We start from the raw sequence: 24,647 nt of genomic DNA on the forward strand, positions 1-24,647 counted from the left end.
CAAAATTTCGGCAGTGGACTGCCGAAAAAAGTAAGCAGTGACCTATAATATTGACGGCATTGTCGTCAGTGGTTGGGGAGTGGTGAGCTCACTTCAGAGTCGATCATGGGGTTGAGCACAAAAATTTTTGAATACTTCGGGAAAGCTTTAGAATTCTTGTGCAGGCATTGGCGTATGATAATGAGCACGCGGTAGTGCTCATAATTGCATGGCATTGCCTTAATTTTAATATAGGATTGACGGCATTGTAGGCATTGACTAACAATAAGCATTGTCGGCAGTGTACAAAAATGTCGGCAGTGTTTTACAGCAATGCCAAAAATCGGCATTGGTGTACAAAATTTTGGGTTGTGAATTCCCCCTCGATAGCATCATATCGTGAACAACTTTGTTTCAACAAGAATTAAAAAGAAAATAGGAAATACTTCTAAATATATTAAATGTATAAATATATTCGGTGCCTTTACTTTTATTGTCTTGTAACTCTGATCCAAATTTTTTCCTTATAGTGATTTAAAAGTGCCAATCTCAATATTTATCATAAAATACGCGTTTAAAAAATAACATTTTTCTCATACTTTATATACGGTTTAAAGATTAAAAGTTTTATTTTGTTTCCTGAAATTTTAGTTTTTCGGACTTGTTTGGTTTTGATAAACCTTACAATTTATTATGTCTTTCATTTTACGCTATCATCAGCTACTTTGACCTATTACAATTTAAGGTCTTCATACTTTTGTCAAGACTGCATTTCTCGAAACACATTTTTCTCATGGATTTTTCGAGCGCCGTAGATAGGCGTTTAGTTTCATCCGAGGAATGTCTTATTAGCACATTCGAGTACAGGTAGCAATCACGCTAACGTGAGAAACGCTTAAAATACTTGCCGTACAGAGAAGATGGTCACTTTACGAGGAAATTTTCGAGGAATACCTATGCGGCTCATTATCTCCCAACAGAATAGAAGACCTCCAGTTATTAATTTTCTTTCGCTTCAGATGAATAGAGCTAAAAAGATCGAAGCTTCGTACCAAGTTTCCGATTTCCTTTTCGTATCATCAGTTAAATCAAGAAACTCAATCCGTTAATTTTTAAATTTTTACTTTGTTTTATATAAACTTTATTTGATATTTTTAATTAACGATAATAAAACAATTAATAATAAGTAAATAAAATATAAAAAAGTTATTAAATCCATAAATGAGAAGCGCGTAAATTGCAGGATTCCACTTTTCCAACGTATTTCAGAAACCAAACTTTGATTATTATAGATACAAGAGATACGAAAGATGAGATTCAACTATAATTAATCGAAGCATTCGACACCGACAACGTAACATGCAAAATTCCATAACCGTTTTAACTTTATTAAGGATTCAGCAATTTGTTCAGAAACACCTACGGATCAGCTTTAATTTGCGATAAAGCGATTAATCGATCATCGTCGAAATTGAAAGCACTCGTGTCGGAGCTGTTCGCAAAAGGAAACCTTCGGCACGCGCGTACAATAAGCCTCCGACAGTGGTTGTAAAACAAAGAGCGCGCCTGCACGACACACGACGCGCGTGAGAGGCGCACGCCATCCTCTGTATGACGCTTACTTTCTTGGCTGGCATATATACACGCATGCAGATCTCTTTAAGGATTCGCCTTATCACGAGGCACGCGCTCGCACCTGCCCTTACCTTGCTCTGGCTTCCGTCATTTATTACCTTCATTACCTACCGCCGTATTTACCACGCTGCTGTCTCGCTCCGATTCTTCCGCCGCATTAATCTCGCGTCGTTATAATTAAAAAAAAGTCAACCGTGGCGACGTATCACACTCAGAGCAATCTCTCTCGAGTACTGTTATTACATTTCCTTTCCTACTCGCTTTGTTTTGAAATTTATATTCGTATAAATATTCGCAGTCTTTTTACGTATGTACTGTTCATTTATTATTTTTTTGTTGTTATTTACTTAGTTTTACTTGCATTGCAATATAGATACTATAAATATACCATAAATACGTTATTATTATAAAGTGTGAGTAAACTAAAGCATACAGTACAAATTAAAATGCATTAATTCTATAATTTATTTGGATAACCCGTGCGTAATTATTATCAGATTATATTACAATGTACAAATAAATAATCTGCTATTTTTTATAAAATTCAGTATTTATTATAAAAACACACCAAATTTAGCCATAAAAGTAACTTCTAGAGATGTACGAATCAAGTATTTGTGAAATTAAATTGAATCAAATTGAAATTTTGATTGTATATTTAAAATTGAATTGAATCAAATCTGAAATTTTTACGTCGAATCGAATAGAACATCTTTGATTCGAATATTAATTGAATTTGGATATATCTGCATAACAATAAGAAAAAGACAAATAAAAATAATTACTTTTACATGTTTAACTTATATTGATATGTTTTTATAATAAATATAATGAATTTTATAGGAAATAATGGATTACTTATTTAATTACCTTCACAAGTGACTTAACTGTTGAGCGAATCTCACGTACGCAAACTCTCGAAAATATTTCGAATGCGCCGAGAAAAGAAGAAATAAACAGAATCAATTTATTAGATCTAAGGTACTTGAGCCGAATAAAACCTAGTACTAAATAAGGCCCACTTAAAAATTTACCATTTAAAAACGCGCTTTATGTTTGAAATATACATAATACTTAAAAGATATATCACAGGACGTAGATAAAGAGAGACTGGAGAATTAATACCGGTAGCAACACGTTTATTCAGTGCAACAAAAACTTGTAACAAAGTAGATAAACCAGTCGTTTTTATAAATTTTTGAAACTTTTAAATTTATTTGGCTTTTATGAAAATTTTGTATTTATTATCTATTTATGTTATTATGATATTTTTTGTTTCTTATTTGATTCTTCAGAGTTTTGACTATTTTAAAGCAAAATTGTTCACGATGTGACGCTATTAAAAAAAGTGATTTGGCGCCATTGGAATTTTTTTTAAATAGACTTGTTTGGTCATTGTAAGAAATTCTTCAACTGCATTACTTCAGAGTCCTTATTCTATTTCAATAATTCTAAAAGTTTTAAGTTTAAAAAAAATTTTAATCTATAGATACTTCAAGAAAATGTTCAATAATTAACAAATCTTAAAGCTACGTGTGTAATTGAAAATCACTTACGCATTTATTTCATAGCTCCTTAAACATTATCCACTTCAGTGATGAGACAGCTTACATAAAAATACTAAATTTTTTTTTTATCTGTAATTCAAGAATTTATATTTATTTCTAAGGAAAATGAAAAAATTCCATTGTTTTATATTGTGTACAATTTTCATATTTTTAAGAGAAATTTTTATTTTATATTTTATTTTAAAATGATATTAGCTGTCTTAGAATATATATCTTACCATTGACAATACGCATTCTATAGATTTTATGGTTTTTTCATATTGGTTTCCTTCAAACTTATCGCCTGCAAATGAAAAGGCATTAAAATTGTGTTTTATGGTACTATAAATTAAATGCATAATATTTCACATTGCATATGTATATGTTCATATAATTATTAAAATTAATTACCTTCTTCTTTACATTTTTGTATCATCTCGTTTAAATAATTTATTTGAGTTTCATCGCGAAAGATTTTTTTAGCAAAAATCAAAGTCTCATCCCATTTTATTTCACCTTGTTCATTGATCTAAAATTAAAAGAAACATGTAATTAAGAAAAAAGATTCATACATTTAAATATATCACTTATATACCGTATCGTGTACGATAAGTTAATTTATTAACATATCTTTTATCTTTTAATTTAAGAAAATTAAAAAATAAGATAAAATATTTAATAAGGCAAAATATAAATATTTTATAAATAAAAAAATTTAATAGATTTTATATATAATGTTCTAATAGTGAAAACTGTTTAATAAATATCTATTTAATATATACTTTTTGTAGATTTTAAAAAAGATAACGCTAATTTAGCGGAAGTGTGTAAATTATATTAGAATATCGTATTTAATTTAATTCTCATTTATGAATTCTCTCTCTCTCTCTCTCTGCCCCCCCCCTTCCTCTTCTATATATATATATATATTACTTACTAAGTTTTTCTTTTCTGCTACACAATAGGATATTTCGGGACTGCCAATCTCTGTAATATACAAATTATAAGTTTCTCATAACACAATTTCAAATGTATAAAGCAAAATGTACGTTATTCTTGACAAATTTCCGAAAGCAGTATATTGACTTGCTAAATATATATCTTTTAAGACTAACGTTGTCTCTCGTTCCCTCTCTCTCTCTCTCTCTCTCTCTCTCTCTCCTTCTTTCTCAAAAAGACAAATTATTATAGTAGAATATATACATGTAAATTTATAAAACTAATATAATAGAAAACAATATAATAATATAAAAAATTGTAATAGTTAATATTACTATAATTTAGAATAGGCCAAATATTATACACATATTTATGATTAGAAATTATTAAAATTATTAAAATATATATAGATAGGAAATTGTTATTAAACACTAGTTCCTCTTTCAACCGGTGTAGCCACTTTCGTAATGTAAATTTATTTTTAATGTATTATAATCAACTGTTTAATATCGTAAAAGTTAATAATAAGAATAAAATTGTATTGAAAATTATACTGAAAATTTCAATATACAATTTTATTTTACATAATTAATAAGATACAAAATTATTTAATATATTAATAAAATATTTAATATTGGTTATTTAATTAAAACACTCACTGGATAAACCCATTTTAAAGGTGCATGCTGCAAGTGTTAGAGGCAAATCAATCAGTTCTTTTAAATCGATTGCCTTTGATGTTACAGTTTGTATAATACTTTCAAACACATTTTGCGCATCACTCATCGTCTGAAAGAATTGATTACTTTTTAAAATATTATTTTTACTGTAGTTTGCATTACTATATTTATTACATTTTATTATATTACATTACTACATTATAATATTTATTTCTCGCATCTAGCATCATACAACCAATATGGCGCTTATTTGAAAAAGTTAAATTATTTTACTTAGAAAACAATTGAATGCATTTGTTCTTTGTGATAACTTCGCAGTTCCTAAAATACAAAACTCTCCGTGCAAGCTTTTGACATCTATAAAGTAAGGAACTTGTGATACATTCTTTGTAATAGATCTTAGTCCCATACTTGCTTTTCTCTATATACATTTTTGGTCTATGAATAATTAAGTACTCAAAAATAAGGATTTGCTATTATTAAAGGCTAATATAATATATTTTACTAAAGTTTTAAATCTAGAATTAAAATTCTTTTTATATACGTAATTTAAATCACACACACTCAAACGGAGTTCGAAAAAATCTTTATGAATTAGTTGAATTTTTTATGTACGGCTCGGAAAAGTATTATTAATCACTAATTGTCAGTACTCACGATGGCAACCAGCACGCACACGACGAACACTACAATCTTCATTTCGTTGATCTTGGAGTATTCTAAAACGTGATGATTCTAAAGTTCGTTGCAGCACTTCAAAGTCGATACTGACACCGATATTTTAGACGCAGTATATTATATATATATGTATATACATACTTAATTTGACTGTACAAATTACACAACGTCATACTGTTTGTACGTCATCATTTTGTATAAACAGATGTGCATATTTTCTTGCTTGGCGTAATATTCCACTTAGATTTCGTATAAACAAGTGTGTTATAAGCACTTCTGTCGCTGCGTATGTAAAACCGCGCCTTTCTTATCTCGTGAAGTCATTATTTGCTGTCAGCAATACAAAATAAAATTTATACATTTAACTTTTAATACGAACAATTCCAAGCATCAAATCAAATTTAATTTTAGTTTTTCTCTTGTTTATTTTACAATTCTTTTATTTTTTTGTTAACTAAGATAATAATATAATATAACTTTGACTTTTTTAATGGACTTGTTTGACTTTTGTAGGAAGCTCTTTAATTGTATTACTTTTCAATTACAACTAGAACATAATAGTGTGTGCTACATAAATTTATATATTATAATAATTTTTGATAATTTTGAATTTTTTATAATTGGGTTCTCGAAACCTTTGGAAAGTTAATTTCACTCAAATTCTACATAATTTTTGTGAACTACCGTATTTGATTAGTTGTTTTAAAGTTTTTACTGCAGTTTTTATTATTAGCAACTTCAAAAATCTATATGATTAACTGATGTGTGAAAACAAAAAAATTTACACCTCCGCGGCAAAGGGGCTTCAACGAAGATAACATGTCATATGTTTCAATAAAATAAGATCAAGTATATAATTGTTTTCTTTTATTTATATATATTATAAGAATGCAATTTTGTCAAGCATGATTTCATTCTGCATCCCTTTTTAAGTAGAGTTAATTAATATTTATAACATGTGAAAAGCGTTCACAGAGCAAAGAAAAAGGTGCATGTTATACTCCTTTAATTAGAAGATAGGAGACCCAATCAAGATGCTATATTAATTTAGCGATAAGGAAGACATTGGCGTCATCAACTTTTGAATATTTATTCGAAAAAACAGTGGCGTGCTGCAATGCCTGCGTTACGAGCCGTTCACTTTGGAAGGGTTAATTGCACCTTTAAGAACGAAGGAATAACATGCTACGGCACGCGCCTGTGGCCGGGGCAATAGTAATTACAATTTATTTCGGATGTTCTCCGACCCTCGTTACCGGACACACACGCCGACACACGCGCGCAGTACATCAGCAGCGTGAAAATTATTTCGTGCGAGCCTCAGCCATAATGTTCGCCATAACTTTATTTTGCACGTATCGGTACTTAATTAAAATCAATTAACCAATTCGGTAATAACTGAACTGAGCCTGCAAAGTTCGTTGCTAAAATATATCACAACTGCAATATATTCTTTTTCTGCATCCATCTTCTCCTTCTGCATGCTATCAATTTTCTGCGTAACGTTATAATTGAAATTTTGAAGTTTCCTACAAAAGTTAAATAAGTTCATTTTTTTTTTAATCTGGTTTATAGCACTAATTTTTTATCAGCGTTAAATTATGAATAAATTTTGTTCCGTCAAAAATTAAATAAATTTTGAAGCACGTTTTTTTTTTAATGGACTTTCAAATTTTTGTGTCAAAGCATAATAACGTCGTTTTTATGTTTATATAAAAAAAAAAATTACTATATTTATGCAAAAAATATAAAAAAACTGCTTTATTAAGAATAATTTGTAAAATTTGTAAATAAAAATAAATAATTTTTTATTTTTATTTTAAATAATATTTCCGTTTTCATCTTTATTATTATTAATGTTGTAAAAAAGATGTAAGATATGATTATTACAGAGTAAATTGGTAGTAAATATGAAATTCCCGTAAGAATCAAACAAACCCAAATGTTTTAAATTTTTATTTTAAATAAGTATTTAAAATATTAATTAAAGTCTACAACTTTGTTCTCTTACTTATTATCTGGAGAAAAATTTACATGAACGATTTGAAGATAAGATTTTTATTTCTTAAAAATTAAACTTTTTAAACACAATTTTTGTTTATAGGAAATCCTCTAATTACATTTTTCGTTCAAAAAATATTTTCTTTTGTTTTCACATTTTACTTTTACTTTCCAGCTTTCGTTAAAAACAAATCTTTGTTTGAGTTAGCACACAAAAACATTGTGTGCGTTTCGCTGTTGGAAACAAATGAGAGATTTTATGATCAATACTTATTCGATAGCAGGTTAAACACGTTTCATCTTTCTGTCCCTTCTTTTTCACTTTCTCGGTCACATATAACACGTTGATTGATAAACGATCAAAAATTGTCGGTATTTATTAATGTGCCATTCTCGTGCGTATAAAGTGTTTCATTGACTCGCGAAATGGCTCACGACAGCAATTAAAGCAATTAAAGAAGAAGATCAACATATAGGTGTACGAAAATAAGTCGTGCAAAAATTACCAGCAATCTAAAGAATCATCTACATGAGAGCCATCGAATGCGCTTTCGTCGAATAATCAGTATATATCGATAGTGAACGTTTTTATCAAATTATTCTATTGACCATACGAGTATAACGTAAGCTCTACTAAATTATACATAAATTATATATAAAAACAGTACGTATTTAAGTAGTTATAATTATCATTACAAAAATTAAATTTTTCTTTTGCGTTAAAAAAAATTTTTTTTTTATTTACTATTGAAAACTATTGTCAAGCTTATCAAAAAATTAATTAAATTAAGATGTAATATTCTTTTCAATTGCATTTTTCAAAATAATAATTAAAATCTAGTAATTATATAAACACCTTTTTAATTAAAATATTTCAAATTTGATATTTACAATGTCACCATGTTACATATGTTATTAATTAATTTATGTCAATTTTTATTTGAAATCATATGTTTGAATAAAAGCTTCGATATTATCTGTGTAATATGAGTTATAGAGTAAACTCAGAAACAGAATGGTGCCGCAAATCCGTTTAGCGATTTATGGTTTCTTTTACAATTGATTCTCTATTCAATCTCGGGTCTCAGCGTGTCGTCGCCCTTAGATTTATATCCAAGAGTGAGTTCCTTAGCAATCTTAAGGTCCCACCAAGGGTCAAGTGCACTCTCGAAGGAGATAAATCTTTTTCATTCACGTAGATCGTAGATGGAATCTCAAAGGTAAAATCTGAAAAAATTGCGGTCAACGGCTGGCAGAAAACGCACCTCTCGCCTATCATGTTTTATGTGTTAACGCAACATCAAACATTTATTGCCACTAAACTACCGCTTATTCAGACCCACCTGCCCTTTTACCCGTATAATATTCAGGCTGTCGTTGCCGCAGCCTCCGTTCACATTGCGTCAATTGCGACGACAAAGCTATTCAACGCAAACAGACTCGGAGCCAGCCACGTCGAAATGAATCGCACTTTATATGAATGTAATGGTAAACCATTACATTAATTTTTTCAATTCAATCTTTTGGTGCTTAAATAAAAAATTTAAGAAACATAAAGTCCGTTTGATTTACAATTAAATAAATAATTTCCTAAATGTTAACGCACTTTTATCAAGTAACGATTTACTGTTCTAAATACAATTATTCCAGGATTCCAGGATTTCTATCGGTTGCGTCATGGCTATTGAAATCGTTTTTAGTCATATTGTTAAATTCCATTAAAGCACTGAACTATCCCACGATATCTATCAAAAGTTTACATAAATGCATCATAATTTCAAATATTTTTATCCATGTTCTCCGAGCCACGACGAAACCTCCGGCGGCGTGTTTACACCCGCGTAATCCAACCCCTGTCAAGCCACGACATCCCTCGTCTCCCCCATAAAATTGAGAGAACCTGTTCGAGAGAAAGGTTGAATTCAAGATCCTCGAGGATCCCAAGGATGCTCGTCGACGAGGCGCGAAATACTGCATAATTCTCGTCCTAATTTTCACTCGGGCGAGCTCGCTTTCACCCCACGAGATGAACGAAAGCAATGTCACGTGTGATTTACACCCGCGACAAGTTTCGGGAGGCGGTCCGGTCGGAGAACGGGAGGTGAGGGCATTCAACGATTTTACCGTGGATTTTTGGATGGCTAGCCAGCCTTCCTCTTCCTCCCCCTTCCCTCGCCCCTTGTAAGTGGGGGTCACTCCATTTAAAAGGGCATAAATTTACGGGGGACGTGTGGCGACACAAAAGGCAACCCCCGCGGGCCCCGGTGTTCATTCGTACGTAAAATATTGTGACAGGCGTGAACAGTGACTTTTAATGCGGCTGCTGACCCGATCCTTAAGGGTCTTGTTTGCATTAAGTTATGCGTCGCCTCAGGGCAAACGACGAATTATAATACTTAATTGGCCATCGTCGCCGGTGTAAATGCGTATTGTCCGCGTCGGTCAAAGAGAAATTCTTGCGTAGCATTGCATCGCGTCACATCGCGGTGTCGTGAGTGGAAGCTGCGAGCGAGAAAGCAGCGTAAATGTACATTTGAAATTATCTTATCATCGAAAATATCCGAAAAAAATTGGACGCGCGAGATGGAAACGAACGTTTACTCGAATTTGTTTGTACGATCGATTACTTCAACGATTGCTATTATATCAGGATAGCTTTAAATAATCAATATTAGAAAATGAATAATCTCACTAGTGAAATCGAATAGTGACTTTTCAATAGTTTATTTCCGTAAAGATAATGTTGCTTATATTAAGTAGTAATATAAAACATTAATGAGGTAATTTATGGACAATATGGAACGAACAGTTTTACCAAAGTATCTAAAAATTTAGTTGGAAGCAGATCTGAAAATAACTTTAATGCATCATAAAAATAAATATAATAATTATAAAGAATAATTAAGCATAACGAGCAATTACTCAAAAAGCTTTAATATCCTAGCAACCAATTTAAACGTCCAACATATTATTTTGATAGTCTTTTATATTATAATATATATAATATATATAAAACAAAATTATTTTTAAACTTGCATTCAGTTTAATAATTTTCAGTTTTCAGACGCTTTGGCCATGTTATAGAAAACTGCGTTGTCTTTTCGTGAACGTATTCAGCAATTCTCCTCTAATATACAAAAGTACCGTTAATGTTTTAACTCCAGATATCTTAATCAAAGCTTAATTATATTATTATATGCGACAAATGTGTTAAGAGACTTATCAACTTCGTTAATTCTCGGCTCATTACCGTAGCGATGGAGACGATTTCAACTGCACGCAACTCGTGCGCGTGTCACTTTCTTATATTAATAATGGAGTATCGTTCCCCTCGATAAATGCACGAGCAGGTAGTTCTCGACGACGAACATGTAAGATTTCGGCGTGCTACTCTGTAAGGTAAGTAAATACAGTAACCGACGCCGTTATTTCGCCAGATAAGTTAGCAACTATATCGGGGAGGGGGCTAGCCCCAATGGTAACAACCGAGGCACCATTTAGTGCACTCACGTTTATTTCCGGATTGCCGCGGCCCATCTGCATTCGGCCTTATCTCCGCCTCTTTCTTTTTTTTAAAAATCGCTCTCAACTTAATCGACCCGATTAATCTTTCCTGCAGCTTTCGAATCGCACTTTCGATCGTCTATAGGCGGAATAAAATTGCAATTGCTTACGTACAATCGTTCGATTTAATGCGTTCTTCGTACGTATAACGGTAGTTCCGCACTTTCTTGGCGTAACAAATATGTAAATATCAATACGTAAATAAAATATAAATTGTATTACAATTCATGTGATTAACGCGAGCTTTGTTCCTCATTTATGTATGACTTTCAAGAGTAGACGCGCTTGCAGCTTGGCGTGATAAAGACATCGTTTGTCAAAAGCGATACATCATACCTAAATCACTTTATACCTCTGCTGCCGAGGTCAGCCGCTGCCTCGCGAGCATCGAGATTATTGTAATTGTGTTTATTACCGCCATTACCACCGTTTAATAATCCCCTCAGCATCTCTCGAGCCTTCAATTCTCCCCATTCTCATGGCTGTGTGTAACAGCGGTTCTCAATGTGCCTTTTTATAGAAATATTTTTAAAAACAATTGTATCATTTTTGTTAAAAAGAATCATCGAGTTTCCCAATAATATTATTTTTAAATAAAAATGTCCAGTTTACGTATTTATATTTTTATTCTTCAAAAAGCAACTATCGCTCAATACATTTTAATTTATAAGTTAGAATGCTGCTCATTAATAATTTTTAAGTTTCAATATAACAAATTAAAATTTTTATGACGCTTGATAATAGAAATTGTGTACTGTGCTTTTATCATATTATCACAATTTTCGTTCCAACGTACAAAGTTATTGAGGTAATAACTTGCAATTAGTATCGTATATAACATATGTTACGATGTATATTTCAATTTATTTGGATACACATTTTTTTTGATTAAACGCTGACTACACTGAGATTAATAAAATTTGTTCTGTACGTTAGAAAGATTGATAAAATTTTTCATTTATATATTTCTACATCATACATTTTGACACGCGCCACAAATGGCTGTTAATTGCTGTTAAACAAATCTTGGCCACCGCACCATCGCCGTGCACCTTGTGTGTTTTTTCATAGCGAGTATAACCTGCTGCTCTCCCCCTCCCCCTTACTCCTGGCTGGATAGGCGAATTAATCTAACGTGTCGATCTACCGGATCAATTTTGCGCATCACTGACCCAATGTCGAATTTTAAGGGCAGCGCACAGCGTGCTAGCAGGGCGGCCCGTCCCCTTTTTGCACGTGCCAATTATTACGGGGCCCATACGGCCTCCGTGGAGAAGAGCCTCTAATATCTCAAATGAAAAAAGAAAGGAGGGAGGCGAGTCGGCGCGGCGGGACGGAGGCGAAGAAGAGGAGATACGGACGGCGGGGGCGTACGATATCGGTTACACACACGCTCGCATACACGCATGCTTCGTCTGGGGTATTAATTACCCCGTGAGGCCCATAAGGCCCGGCGCGTGGCTCCCGCCGAGTCGTCCGCGCTATCGAAAGTGCAGCCTCGCAGCCAAGTGCAGCAGTTGGCCCGCGGGCCCCTCGACGTCGAGGGGCCCCCTGACATAAGGCGCGGTGCACACGGGGGGGAGGAAGGATGCGTAAGATATTGATCCTAGGCATGTGTTAATAATCGACGGGATTACCGCGACGATCCGCGATGGATATCGAGTAAGTATAATTATATAGTCCGGCGCCCGAGACGTCGTGTGGTGCTTTCTCTGAACGCGTTTCGTCGTATCTTTCTCCTTTCTCCTTTTATTAGAATTTTTCTCCTTTTATCTACACACACACACATATATGCTGCCTTTCATACGTTATTCGACGAATGCGAAGCAAAAATAAAGCTCTCGCTCTCGACTTTACCGTTGATTCGTAATTTATTAGCGAGATAAACATATTTGCTCTTTTTTCTCACAGTTGTCGAATCGCAAGCGCCACTAAATAACTGGATAAAGAAGAAGCATACGTTCTCTTTCGTAAGTTCGATGTCATTTTTGCTAGCGCCCGCCGTATACGTCCCTTCCAGATAACATGAAGAAAACGAATCGAGAAACCCTCTTCTACGCGTCGCGCTCGCGCAAACATATAAGACACACTCTACTGCGTGTTCACAATGAGTGGATACACCCGTTCGTCTTCTATTCATACGTTCGCATGCTGGCAAACCACCTGCACCTGAAAAACCTGCCGAGGTTTGGGTTACTCGGGTCCTGGCCGAGACCCTGCACCCGCGCGCGTCCATACGCGGAGAGTACATCTAATCCTTACCCTCGCAATCCTGCCAAAATCGGCGACGAGTTCGCAAGTGTGACTATAAAAGTGTCACGTTTAACTTGCATTAAAAAATTTTCATCACGATCGAATAAATATCAAACGTTATAAGTGCAAATTGCAAATAAATATTCCCATGATTCTTTAACTGTTAGAGTAGTCCGGAAACCATGATATTGGGAAAGGGATGATTCTACAAGAAAAAATAAGTCGAAAATGTTGAATACAATTTTTTTCGTATAATGCGTTACTTCCAAGATAAATTATTTAAATTTGAAAATTGATATGTTTTAACTTAAAATGTAAAATATCTAGTAAACTATTAATTTATTTTTGATCGTGTCTTGCTACAAAATAATTATTTGTAAACTAAGTTTGTATCAAATAATGAAGAATCATAGTTATTATACGGGCATGAATTTTTCTTTTGTATAGGTAATTTATAAATCTCTATTTATAGGTTTGATATGTTTTTAGGTAAAATATATGTAGTTATTTAGAGCAATTTAATTCTAAAAATTGCGGCGTTCTAATTTAATATAAGTAATACTTTTCAAAATTAATATTTAATGTTAACTTGAGTTAATTTCATCTTAACGCAACTTTTATTCGAGACAGTTTTCCGTTCATGCAATGTAAATTAATGTAAATTAATTCTATAAATTATTAACTATATTCTAATTTCAATTTAAAAAATGTTAATTTATTCAATTCCACAAAAAAATAAATAATTTACGAGATATTTTATATTTTATGTTAAAATATGGCAATTTTCAAATTTGATCATCTCAAAAATAATTCACTATATGAAAAATATTCTACATATTCGATTTGTTTTTTCTTTTATTATCCCCTTCCCGATTGTATCACAATTTCCGTAATATCTTGTATTCAATGTGTACGTTCTCTTATTTTTTGCACCTTGAATAAAAATAATTGCAACCGTCATTTGGATGAATTATGAAAGGAAGCCAAACGTTTTTATTTCGTATTAAAAGCTGCAACCATATCGAATGTAAAGGGAAAGTCTTGAGAATACCGTTTCTTTTCGAAGATAATCAGAGGCTTATCGGCAAAAAACGAAAACGGATGATATCCAAGACAAAACTTTCCCCTTTATATTCGAAATATGCTACTTGGAATCGTCCGATACATAAATTTCATGTTTCATTTGCAAGCTTGCGTGCTGTTCGCATAAATCCGCGGACATGAGAAACATATTGCCAGAAGTTATATGATAAAACTACAAGACTGTCTTTCCTTTCTTGTTAATTCTTTTGCGATTAATTCCGCGAAGAATTCCGCAAGAAATCTTTTCTTGAGAAGCGCTGAGAGAAAAAGTTAACTTGACTAAATTTTTCAATTTAATTAAATTTCTTCAGTCCGAGTGTTTATGTATTTAAATATACATATAAATGCTTAAATTTAAGTTCAAGTATTTTATGTATTAAAGTTCAATACATAAATAACTCAAACTGAAAGAATTTTTAGGCAAGTTAACTACAATTTAACAACTTTTTTTCCTCATTGTGCTTATACATAACTGTTTGAGATTTTTGCAACTTAATATTATACAATAATTAAATAATTAATAATTAAATAATATAATATTAAATAATTAATAATTCAACTTCAGTTAATACGTATATTGATATACAAATAATTAAAAAATCAGGGTGAGAATATCAATTATGTAAGTAAAGCATCAAATAAATAATTTCTTAAATGTAAATTATATTGAAATTTGACGGCTAATTGTCTAGAGTATGCAAATACAATACATGATTTTCCATCAATAAAAATAGAAATTGTCAATCCGCTTAAAAAGTAAAGATCAAAGGTAATATTAATAATACAAGTATGTCATACTACGAAAAAAAAAAGGAAAAACGATTCTCTCTTAGCGAAAGATAAAGAAAGGAAGCCGGACAGGTAGGCAGACGACTCGCACTCGATATGGAAATTATTTAACAAGGTTTAATGAAGTGGGTCATCGCTGATTAGCCAAGAGGAAGAGTAACTCGCGTCGCTCGCTAACGATAATGATCGCCAGCCATGCCACGGGGCTAAAGCGATCGTACGTGCGATCGTACGTGCGATCATACGTGCGCGATCGTATATACAGTACGAAGCTGTAAAGATAAGTAGCGCTTTTCGCGCGCGGGCACGACCGCGTAACACGACACCCAGTGCAAATAAAAACGTCGGTCGTGTCGCTGATACGATACAACACGAAGACACTAGAAATTGTGTAAAAACCGCGGTGAGACAACCCCCGCGAACGCGAGGAACGAGGGGCGGTAGCTCTCTTTCTCTCTCCTTCTTTCTCGCATGCGGGAAAATTCTTGGAATAATTTATTCGAGCCGAGCTAACGTCAGGGAGTTATGTCGATCGTTACAAAAAGCGTACCGCAGATATATTATGCATTTTAGTTTCACGTAGATAGTCATAAGTAGCTTCTCGATAAAGATGCGATTTTATCGCGATCGTAACTGTCAGACTCAAAATTTATTTGGTTCGCAGAATTGTTTACGAAGTGCAACCGATCCGAGAGAACAAAAAGGAAATTTATCAGATTTTTGTAGAAACTAATGATTTTCTAAGAGTAAAAGAGAGCTTTGACTTCATCTTTTTTTATTAATTTTATTAGAGAAAAAGGACGTCTTCTGGGCCTAATGTAGATATTAGGCATCTGTATTACCTCCGTTATTAGATGACGAATTGATAGTAATTGCTTATGGAATCATTTGTTTAGTAGCCTGCCGTTAATTACTTTTGAGCATTCCGAAACATTTTCAAGATACATTTTAACATTTAATTACACAAACTTTTTGTTCGATATTATATAATATTGTGACATTTTTATAAATCACATCCTACGCAATAAATATTTGACAACTTTGAGTCTAGAATCGATTCAATAACACTTCAATAAATATAATCAATAAATTCCAATACAACATATTAATTATTAACAAAGTTATTTAATAAAATGTAAATACGTAATACTACCATAATACTACCTTCTCTTCTACACATATTGACATCTCACGGGTATGTGTATAGAAAAGGGAAGGAAAAGAATAAAAAGAAAAAGAGAAGAAGAGAAAGAGAAGAGCGCGCAAGAGAAGAGCCAAGAATAAACCTCGCGAGTGAATTGACTCGTAAGGGCACGTGCCCCATTGAGGTTCGGCCCTTCTGCGGTTTTTGCGGGGCCCTACGGGTCGCATCGCGCGCCGGGCGTTGCGTTACGTTGCCGTTGCCGTTGCCGTTGCTGCGGGCATGCTGAGAGCGCGGGGCGGCAAGTGTCATCGCACCCGAAAACAGCTGCTCTGGCCGGCCGGGGCCCTCGGGGCCCTTTGGCAGCCGGATGCCCTCCACTTAAGACTCCCTCTCCTCTTCTGCCACCACCCTCCTCGCTCGGATATCTGACAAATCCGATCTTCCGCAAAGCACAGCATGGCACGAAGTAGAGTGAGAGAGAATGTCGGAGAAAGAGGGAAGAAAGATACAGAAGGACAGAGAAGATCAGAGACGAAGAGGGGGAGAAAAAGGGGCCCGACTCGCCGCCGGTCGGCGAACTCTGGGCCGCAACGGGTTGAAAGGGACGTCCGTAGGACGACTAATTGCGCTGATTTTTACGAGACTCGCGGATGGTGAGGAACGTAGTATTCGTTCGACTTGATGGCTCTCGCACATCTTATACATACACGCGTTGTATATCGGAATTTATTGTAACAGCTGGCCCTCTCTTTATTAACTTATCCGTCTCAACGATGTTTTTCTTTATACATGTAATATGCAGAATGTCACAACTATGCACTCCTATGTCCTTTCTCTCGACATTAGATCGCTACTTATCTCCGGTGAAAATCGCGGAGCGTTTTTGAACGATTAAAACATTGAGCTCTTTGAAAGTCCGTATAAATAACATCTTCTTCTGTATTAAATTTAACCCTCTTCCCCTACTATCGTCGTGGGTACTTCGTATCCGAACGATTCTTGTTTGTATACAGACTTCTCGCAAATTCGATGAATTATTAAATTACATACATTTCAATATTTGTTCTAGAAAGCAGAAGGCATATTCGTGAATTTTTAAAGATTTTTTAAACCATTTTAAATAGATAAAAAAGTAAACACAAAGTTAAGATATCTACACTGAGAAAAAAATTACTAAATTTTAATAAATATTGGTTTGAATAGTTACAATCAAATATTTACTAAATGTCAATAAATATTTATTTAATACAAGAACCAATTTAATTTAATTATAATATTTTATTGAGTAAATATGTACTGTAAGTAAATATTTCATTGCAATTAATTAAACAAAAATTTAATAAAATTTAATAATTTTTTAGTGTAAGATAATAAGGATAAAACACCGTTTCGAGCATGAAATCGTAAAGGTTAAAAAAACCTTAAAATAAAAACATGCAATTAACAAAGTAATGAAGCTAATTGAATAAAAGTCGTTAAATATTTTCCAAATAATAATATCTTTTTTGTTTCTTTTTCCAAGAATTACGACGAGGTCCACTTTTAAAGAGCAAAAGAACGGATAATCGAAAGGAAGTGGAGAAATAATGCCGGTCGGTGAACCTTCAGATGAGACACGCGTCGTTCGCATTCGTGTTAATTACGATATGCCTTAATAAGCAATTAGTAAATCAAGATCACGGCAATCGATAGTATCGTTAAATACCCCGTACGAGTGGAGTTAACGAATGCGTTTGTTGGCCGACGCATCACAGCTAACAACTTGGACTATCGCGCGGCTGTATAAAAGAGCAAAAAACCCGTTATAATCGGCGGCGAAATAATCGTTGCCAAGATATATAACACGCAAAAATTCTCTACGTTCGATGCACCCGGGGTTAAAGACACACGCGCCTGATATCCGCGCTTCCTTCTAACTTCGAACCCCGGCCCCCTTTTTGTTTCTTCCTTTGCGCGTTCCTCGCGTTCCCTCCTGCGCCCGCCATATTTTTAGCCGTGGCGATACAGATCTTTCACGAGCTTCCTACCGCGGTCAAGGAACCCTTCGCTAAAGGCCCTTAGGGCCCACATTTCATGCGGGCATGACACCGATGCGTTCTTAGCGCAGTGATTTTCTCAACCCAAATTGTCCCGTCATTTGGCCTGCTCTTTCCGAGCGATTTTGCGTTACATGTTCCGTGACTTCTTTTGTATTGCCAAGTATTTGCACGAATGGCAGCAGAAGGACACATTGTAAATAAACACCTGTACGAAACTTTTCACGGATATTTTGATCGATGTAGCGATAGTACCGAGAATATTTTAATGACTAATTTTCAAACATTTATGTACAATATATTTCTTTAGTGTCAAATTTATATCGTTATTTCGCCAATCCTTCCGATTTGTTGACTTTTTCCAGTGTGTATTGTGCATGCTCATTCGAGTGACTTAATGCGAAGATGACTTCGCAGTTCGGGAAGAGAAGAACTCCACCGCGCCGGTATGCTAATTGCAGCATGGGTGCCTCGATTAGCCGAAGACTAAACCGATGATCCATCGACAGCTTAATTACTCCCTTAGACTGTCTGTACGTACCACCACCGTCGCAAATTCGACGAATATGCCGCGTCGACCGCAACAGCGATGCACTTACTCGTATCGTGAGATTGCATCGCTTGTCGTCTACCATTTCAAAAATACTCAATCATTCACACCGTTCATGTGGTTTGTTCGTGTTGAGCATATCGCGGCAATCCTGTTCGTGATTTTTCAATCAAAGGAACACAGTTCGACAAGAAGAAATAATATCAGAACAGGACTAGTCATTTTCTAATTTTTCGGACGCTGAATACAAATCCAAATACGTTATCAAATTGCTCTATCCTGTCACAATTTCAGCAATTTACAAAAAAAAGCCAAGTCCACATAATTTGTTATATTATAAAACTACGAGAAGTGGCGTGCCAGAGAAGTTTTATTGTAATTAAAATTAAATAAATGTTATAACTTTTAATATTAAAAAAAAATTTTTCAGTGTTGTGACTAATTAATATTCATGGTTATTTAAATATGGAATCTATTTCAGAAAAACTGTGAATTAGATTATTAATAATTTACCAAATAGCTTTCAACTATATTTCTTTAAACTTAAAAATCTTTTAAGTCGCTGAATATAAATCTGATATCAAAATTAAATTCAAAATGGATCCAATAAAATTTTAAAAATGTCTAAAAGATTTTTGCAAAAATTTATGTAGATATTTTTTGTGATACTAAATAGAAAAATCTACGAAAATTTAATGTCATTCTGATATTCAAAAAATTATTTTTTGTTGAACTGTGTAATTAATATATTCCGAAACTCTTTGTCGATATGAAATAAAATAACTGAAACTATCTCTCGCAGGTTTCTACGTAAGATTCGTCCGATTCAGCGAAGTCGGATGACATCAAAGATAAATAATGATCGCTGCTGTGATGTTCAGTCTGTGAGAAATTAGAGAAGGAGTGCGAAAGTGAACGACTGTAATGCGATCTCCCGAATATGCATCTTGAGACGGAAGCGATTTATGCACACATTAAGACACATTGCCTGAGAGAAGATAGCGGCTCTTTAACGTTGGACATATTATAATTGCCGCTCTGAGACCATATTTGTCGGCTACGTACCGTAATGACTTAATATCGCTTAATGACGAGTCACGTTTTTCCTCATACGCGAAAAAAAAAATGGACGGGGAGAAGCGATTCTGACGACAAAAAAAAGCGAACCGTTGCGACGACGACGATGAGAACACAGGTGAAACGCTCTTCGGTGCCCTTTCATTAATCCCTTTAGCAGCGTCGTGTGCCCGCGATTAAAGTAATTTCACTCTCCCCACTCGACGCAACTCTCGCAAATTTATTAACTTTGCTCTCTCGCGCGCGTTTGCGCCCAATCTCACTCATCAGCTTTACTTCGCTCATTACTTCCACAATGATAAAAAAAACCACGGATTCGCGATATAACGATAATAATAGTTGCCAAATGTGCATACCTCTTTGGTTATTTTTTATTGTATTTCTCATTTGATATATACTTGATTTTTACGCAAATCAACGTTAAAAATTACAACTTGTTTCAGGTACTTACATGTTTAACCTTTTACCAATAACAAATTTATTTATTATAAGCTTTTTAGAAACATGCAAAAAGTACTATTTAAACAATCGGTCGTCTAAATCGTATCTGTGAGTCTTCTAAATCATGTTGCCTTTGAAAATCAAATTTATGCATTAAAATAATTAAAAATATAAAAAATTATTAACTTTGTTACCAAATAAAAAAAAATATCAAGTGTTTAATAATTAATAAATAACATTAATGGAAAGATAAAAACGTCAAAATGAAACCGGCTTGAATTTTTGTAATAACATATTTTTAAATATACATTTTAGACACATATTTTTATTCATCCAATTATTAGTTTTATTATTATCCATCTAAAATCATTTATTGTGATAAAAATAGTGATACTAATAATAGTGTAATTCGTAGTAATTTAGGAAACTTAATAAATTTTATGAAAAAGTCAATTTAATCTTTATAATATAACAATCTTTTTATATAATTGCAAATGTATATAATAATAAGTAAAATAAATTTTCTTTTATAAAAATATAAAAATTTAGTCATAAATTGATTACGTTTATTACATATACATAAATTAATCCAAAATTAACAGTAAACCTAATTTTTTAAAGTTAGCTAATGTTAACACGCATAAAGTTAAACGTAACTTTCTAAATTTTTGTCTGTATTATACATTTCATATATTTGTCACTAAATATTTTTTATATTAAATAAAAATATGAAATGTTGATCAAGTACAATTTAATCAACTGGCACATATTCCGCTAATTTACCATATTGCATAATGACGGGCTTGTACGAGTAATTAGCTTCTCGTAAATGTTTTAGAGCGACGTATCCCTCTCTTTTCCTCGCGTAATCTCCCAGCAACTTACTCAACAACTTAGCATGTATGATGTGAGCTCCTCCCACACCATTAACGTGAGATTTTCCTGTAACATTTATCTGCGATCTTTTGTCTTCATATTGACAATAAATGCAATAAAACAGTTTCATCAAGCACAAACGAATTTCAAGTCAAAGAGCGCCAAAGAGCACTAATCACAAGGAAAGGGTCGGTTTCTCTCCGTGTTTAATCAAATCAATTTTGAAAAAAAAAATTAAATATAAAAATATGTGAATATAATATAAAAAAAATATTTGATATGTACTTTTATCAACAACTAAACATGTTCAAGGGGTAAAATCAGTCCGCGAAAATCAATTAAATTTTTGTCTTTCGATTAGAAAAAATTAATTATTATATCAGTGGATAACTTTTGGAATTTTTTATAGTTATTTTGTATATTTACAAAATCATTCCATCGTATTTCGTTCCGATTTTATAGCTAAAAAACTTTAGAGATTTTTTAGAGTTACTTTTATTCTGTACACATGTTTGGTTCCAAATAAAAATATATGCATCGAATATTTTTGTCCCTCTAAGTTTCATTAAAATCAGAGGGGGACATCTTTCCTTGTCAGACAAACTTAATTCGAATCATCGTCGCGAACAAAAATCACCGGTAATAATTCTCGTGGAAAAGAGCACGGAATCTGTGTGAATCACGCGTGCCCTTCGTCGCGCTTCCGTTAATTCCGTTATCCCGTCCCGTCGTATCGCGTATATCAAGATTACCATCCGAGGAAATAGCCGATCCGTAAATCATATCGGCGCGGCAGATGGACATAAAAGTCATCCGCCGGTCGCAAAAAAGAGAAGGAAAAAACGAGGAAATACCCTCGATTTGTTACGCCGAGCCACGATTCGCGTGCTACAGATCGACGTTAAACCCCCGCCGCATCGCGCTCTGCTGCACCTGCTGATGCAACCAATAGAGCCGACGATACGCGCGTGCGATGCGTTCGTGCGAACAACCACGCAGCTAGCAACCACGTAGTGCTTGATCAAGTTCGCGTGTTGGCCGTTTCTCGAACGCGACAGATTGCGTAATCCCGCGCCTGCATAAATTCTAATTGTATAAAAAAATACATACAAAAATTCTCTTTTCATACAAAAATTCGCGACTATGGACACGACTTTAATCTAATATATTTCAGCTTGTTATTACGATATGAATGTGTAAATTGATAGTATGACAAAATCCAACAAAAAGAAAAAAGATTACACTTTAGAAAATGTTCCATAATGTTTCGTTACTTTCAAGTTTTTATTTAGACATTCCGTTGATTGAGGCACCTAATGTAAATGCAAAGAATTCTTTTTTAATAAGTCGCTGCCAGGAACTTTCATAATTTGTAACTGTCTGTCAGTTTAACAGCCAACAGAATATCACGCGTATCAGTAAACACCTGTTACATAGTCATACGTTCATTTCATTTTCCGAGATCAGCTGGCATGTCTGACCTCAAATTACTTAAATTCTACTCAATTAAAATAAAACCCACACATTATTTCAATATCTCCGTACATATTATTTTAGTAGCTACCTGATTTATTACGTAGAGCAAACACAGATAAAGAAAAGACAATGTGGAATATCCCTTTTTATTAACATTACTCCAATATATAATAAGATTTCTAACTTACACAAAATTCATAAGAACACGTTAGTTTCTTGAGAGATAGCATTCAATTAGTAAGTCTGCAAATTTAAATCCACCTTTCTATACTTATTAATAAAAAAGTAAAATCAAAATCAAAACGTAATTACAGATAATTACATGTAACGCGCTGTATGCCTTTTCTTTTTTTAAAGAGAAATATTTCCTTTCACTTTAACAATGTATTTAGCTGCCAGACCCAACATAAATCGTTTCTTCACCGATCCTCTATTGGAACAAGTAGTTTTCTTCTCCGTTCAATTTCATCTAACAACGTCGAGCACTCATTCTCCCGCAAGGCCCACCTGTTACCCTTTCGCCGCGCGAGCCCTTTCGATCTTCCTCAGCCACCCAACGTCGCCGAAGGGCTCTCTCGCGTAAAGGCCCGCTCGTATCGATCGCGTTCGTCCACGCTTCTTTATCCGCCACTTTATTTTCATTATCCTGCCGCCGCCGCCGCCGCGCTGCCACGGGAGCGTGATCGCGCTTGGAACGGAGAGAAGAAAGGCTAAAAAGCCGCTGCCCGCCGTTGCCATCGCCGTCGGCCGAATCCTGATACCGATCGCGAGCACACGCTAACGGCGACGTGTAGCCCGCATTATATGCCACGACTATGTATGACACGACAAATAATCGTTCGTGGTGCCAGGCAGATATAATGCCCCGCCGTAGCGTACGGTTAGACGTCAGATACACGCGAAAGTGCCGATATGCCGCAGAGTAAACAGAGCAGCGACACCGCACTGCTCTTCGTGGTTCGATTAGGAATCAGGAGACAGAACTCAGCGGGCGCAACCAAACAGCGTCACCCGCCTTTGTTTGCACACCGTGACGCAGCCAAGTGAAGAAATTAAACAGTGTTGTTAAAATTTTATATGAGATTTCAGAGGACAACAGAAAAATTGTTATGTTCAGTTTACAGTCTTTCCCGCAAAAGCTATACACCATATCTACAAGATTTATGAGAATTTAAAAAAAGTATATAATTCTTTTTAAGTACGTTTAATAGTTTATTTCGCCATTACCACTGAATCATTACTATAAAACAATGACGAAATAAATCGTATACGAATGTACTTTAAAATAATATATACTTTTTTAAATTCTCATAAACCACTTTAGTATATATGTTTTTGAACGGATTGACAAGTGATTTTGAGGGGTAGCACTCAATTCTCCTTATCGTTTCTCATCGAAAGAAGCTTATGTAAAAATATTTAAGTTTAATAAAATACATTGGTTACTCAAGTGAGTAAATGTCGTTTTTAATTTAAAATTTTTATTGTGTTTTTTTGCGTGTAAAATTGAAATTGAATCGACAAATTAGTGAGAAAAACTTTTGTTGTTTCCTTCGACACGTTAAATTCTCCCCATTTCATCCAAAATATCACAAGCTTTAAACTCAGCTTCAGAACGTTCAACGTTTTATTTTGCGGAAGATCATCTCTTAAAAAGATTATTCGCCAAGAAATCTGCCATCGACAGGAAATGATGCGCCGTATGCTAGATAACAGTCTAGGCCCTGTTATACTGCTACCGTTAAATAAGCACTCGTTACTGCTTTACTCTTTCCCGCGCTTTATTTTTTTTCGCAATTTATCACGCAAGCCGCGTGTAAAGCTGAGCAAACAGCGGTGCGACGATTCCTCACCGCATGGATGCATTTGATTAGGAATCAGGAGCACATCGCGAGTGTG

General features: G+C 34.1%; 1 protein-coding gene and 1 long non-coding RNA gene across 2 annotated transcripts in view; both read right to left on the reverse strand.

Moving 5' to 3' along the window:
- LOC120358135 overlaps positions 1-24,647 on the reverse strand; it is a 143,999-nt gene that overhangs the window by 94,653 nt on the left and 24,699 nt on the right. The window lies entirely within an intron of this gene.
- LOC105205221 lies at positions 2,733-5,582 on the reverse strand. Its single transcript, XM_039450962.1, has 7 exons — positions 5,438-5,582; positions 4,760-4,889; positions 4,099-4,148; positions 3,573-3,690; positions 3,401-3,465; positions 3,171-3,251; positions 2,733-3,065 (listed from the first exon to the last, which is right to left on the reverse strand). Exons 1-6 carry the CDS (start codon positions 5,477-5,479, stop codon positions 3,222-3,224), a joined length of 435 nt encoding a protein of 144 aa, XP_039306896.1. The 5' UTR covers positions 5,480-5,582; the 3' UTR covers positions 2,733-3,065; positions 3,171-3,221.

Source organism: Solenopsis invicta, chromosome 6 (assembly GCF_016802725.1).
Source record: "Solenopsis invicta isolate M01_SB chromosome 6, UNIL_Sinv_3.0, whole genome shotgun sequence".
In the NCBI taxonomy this organism is placed as follows: domain Eukaryota; kingdom Metazoa; phylum Arthropoda; class Insecta; order Hymenoptera; family Formicidae; genus Solenopsis; species Solenopsis invicta.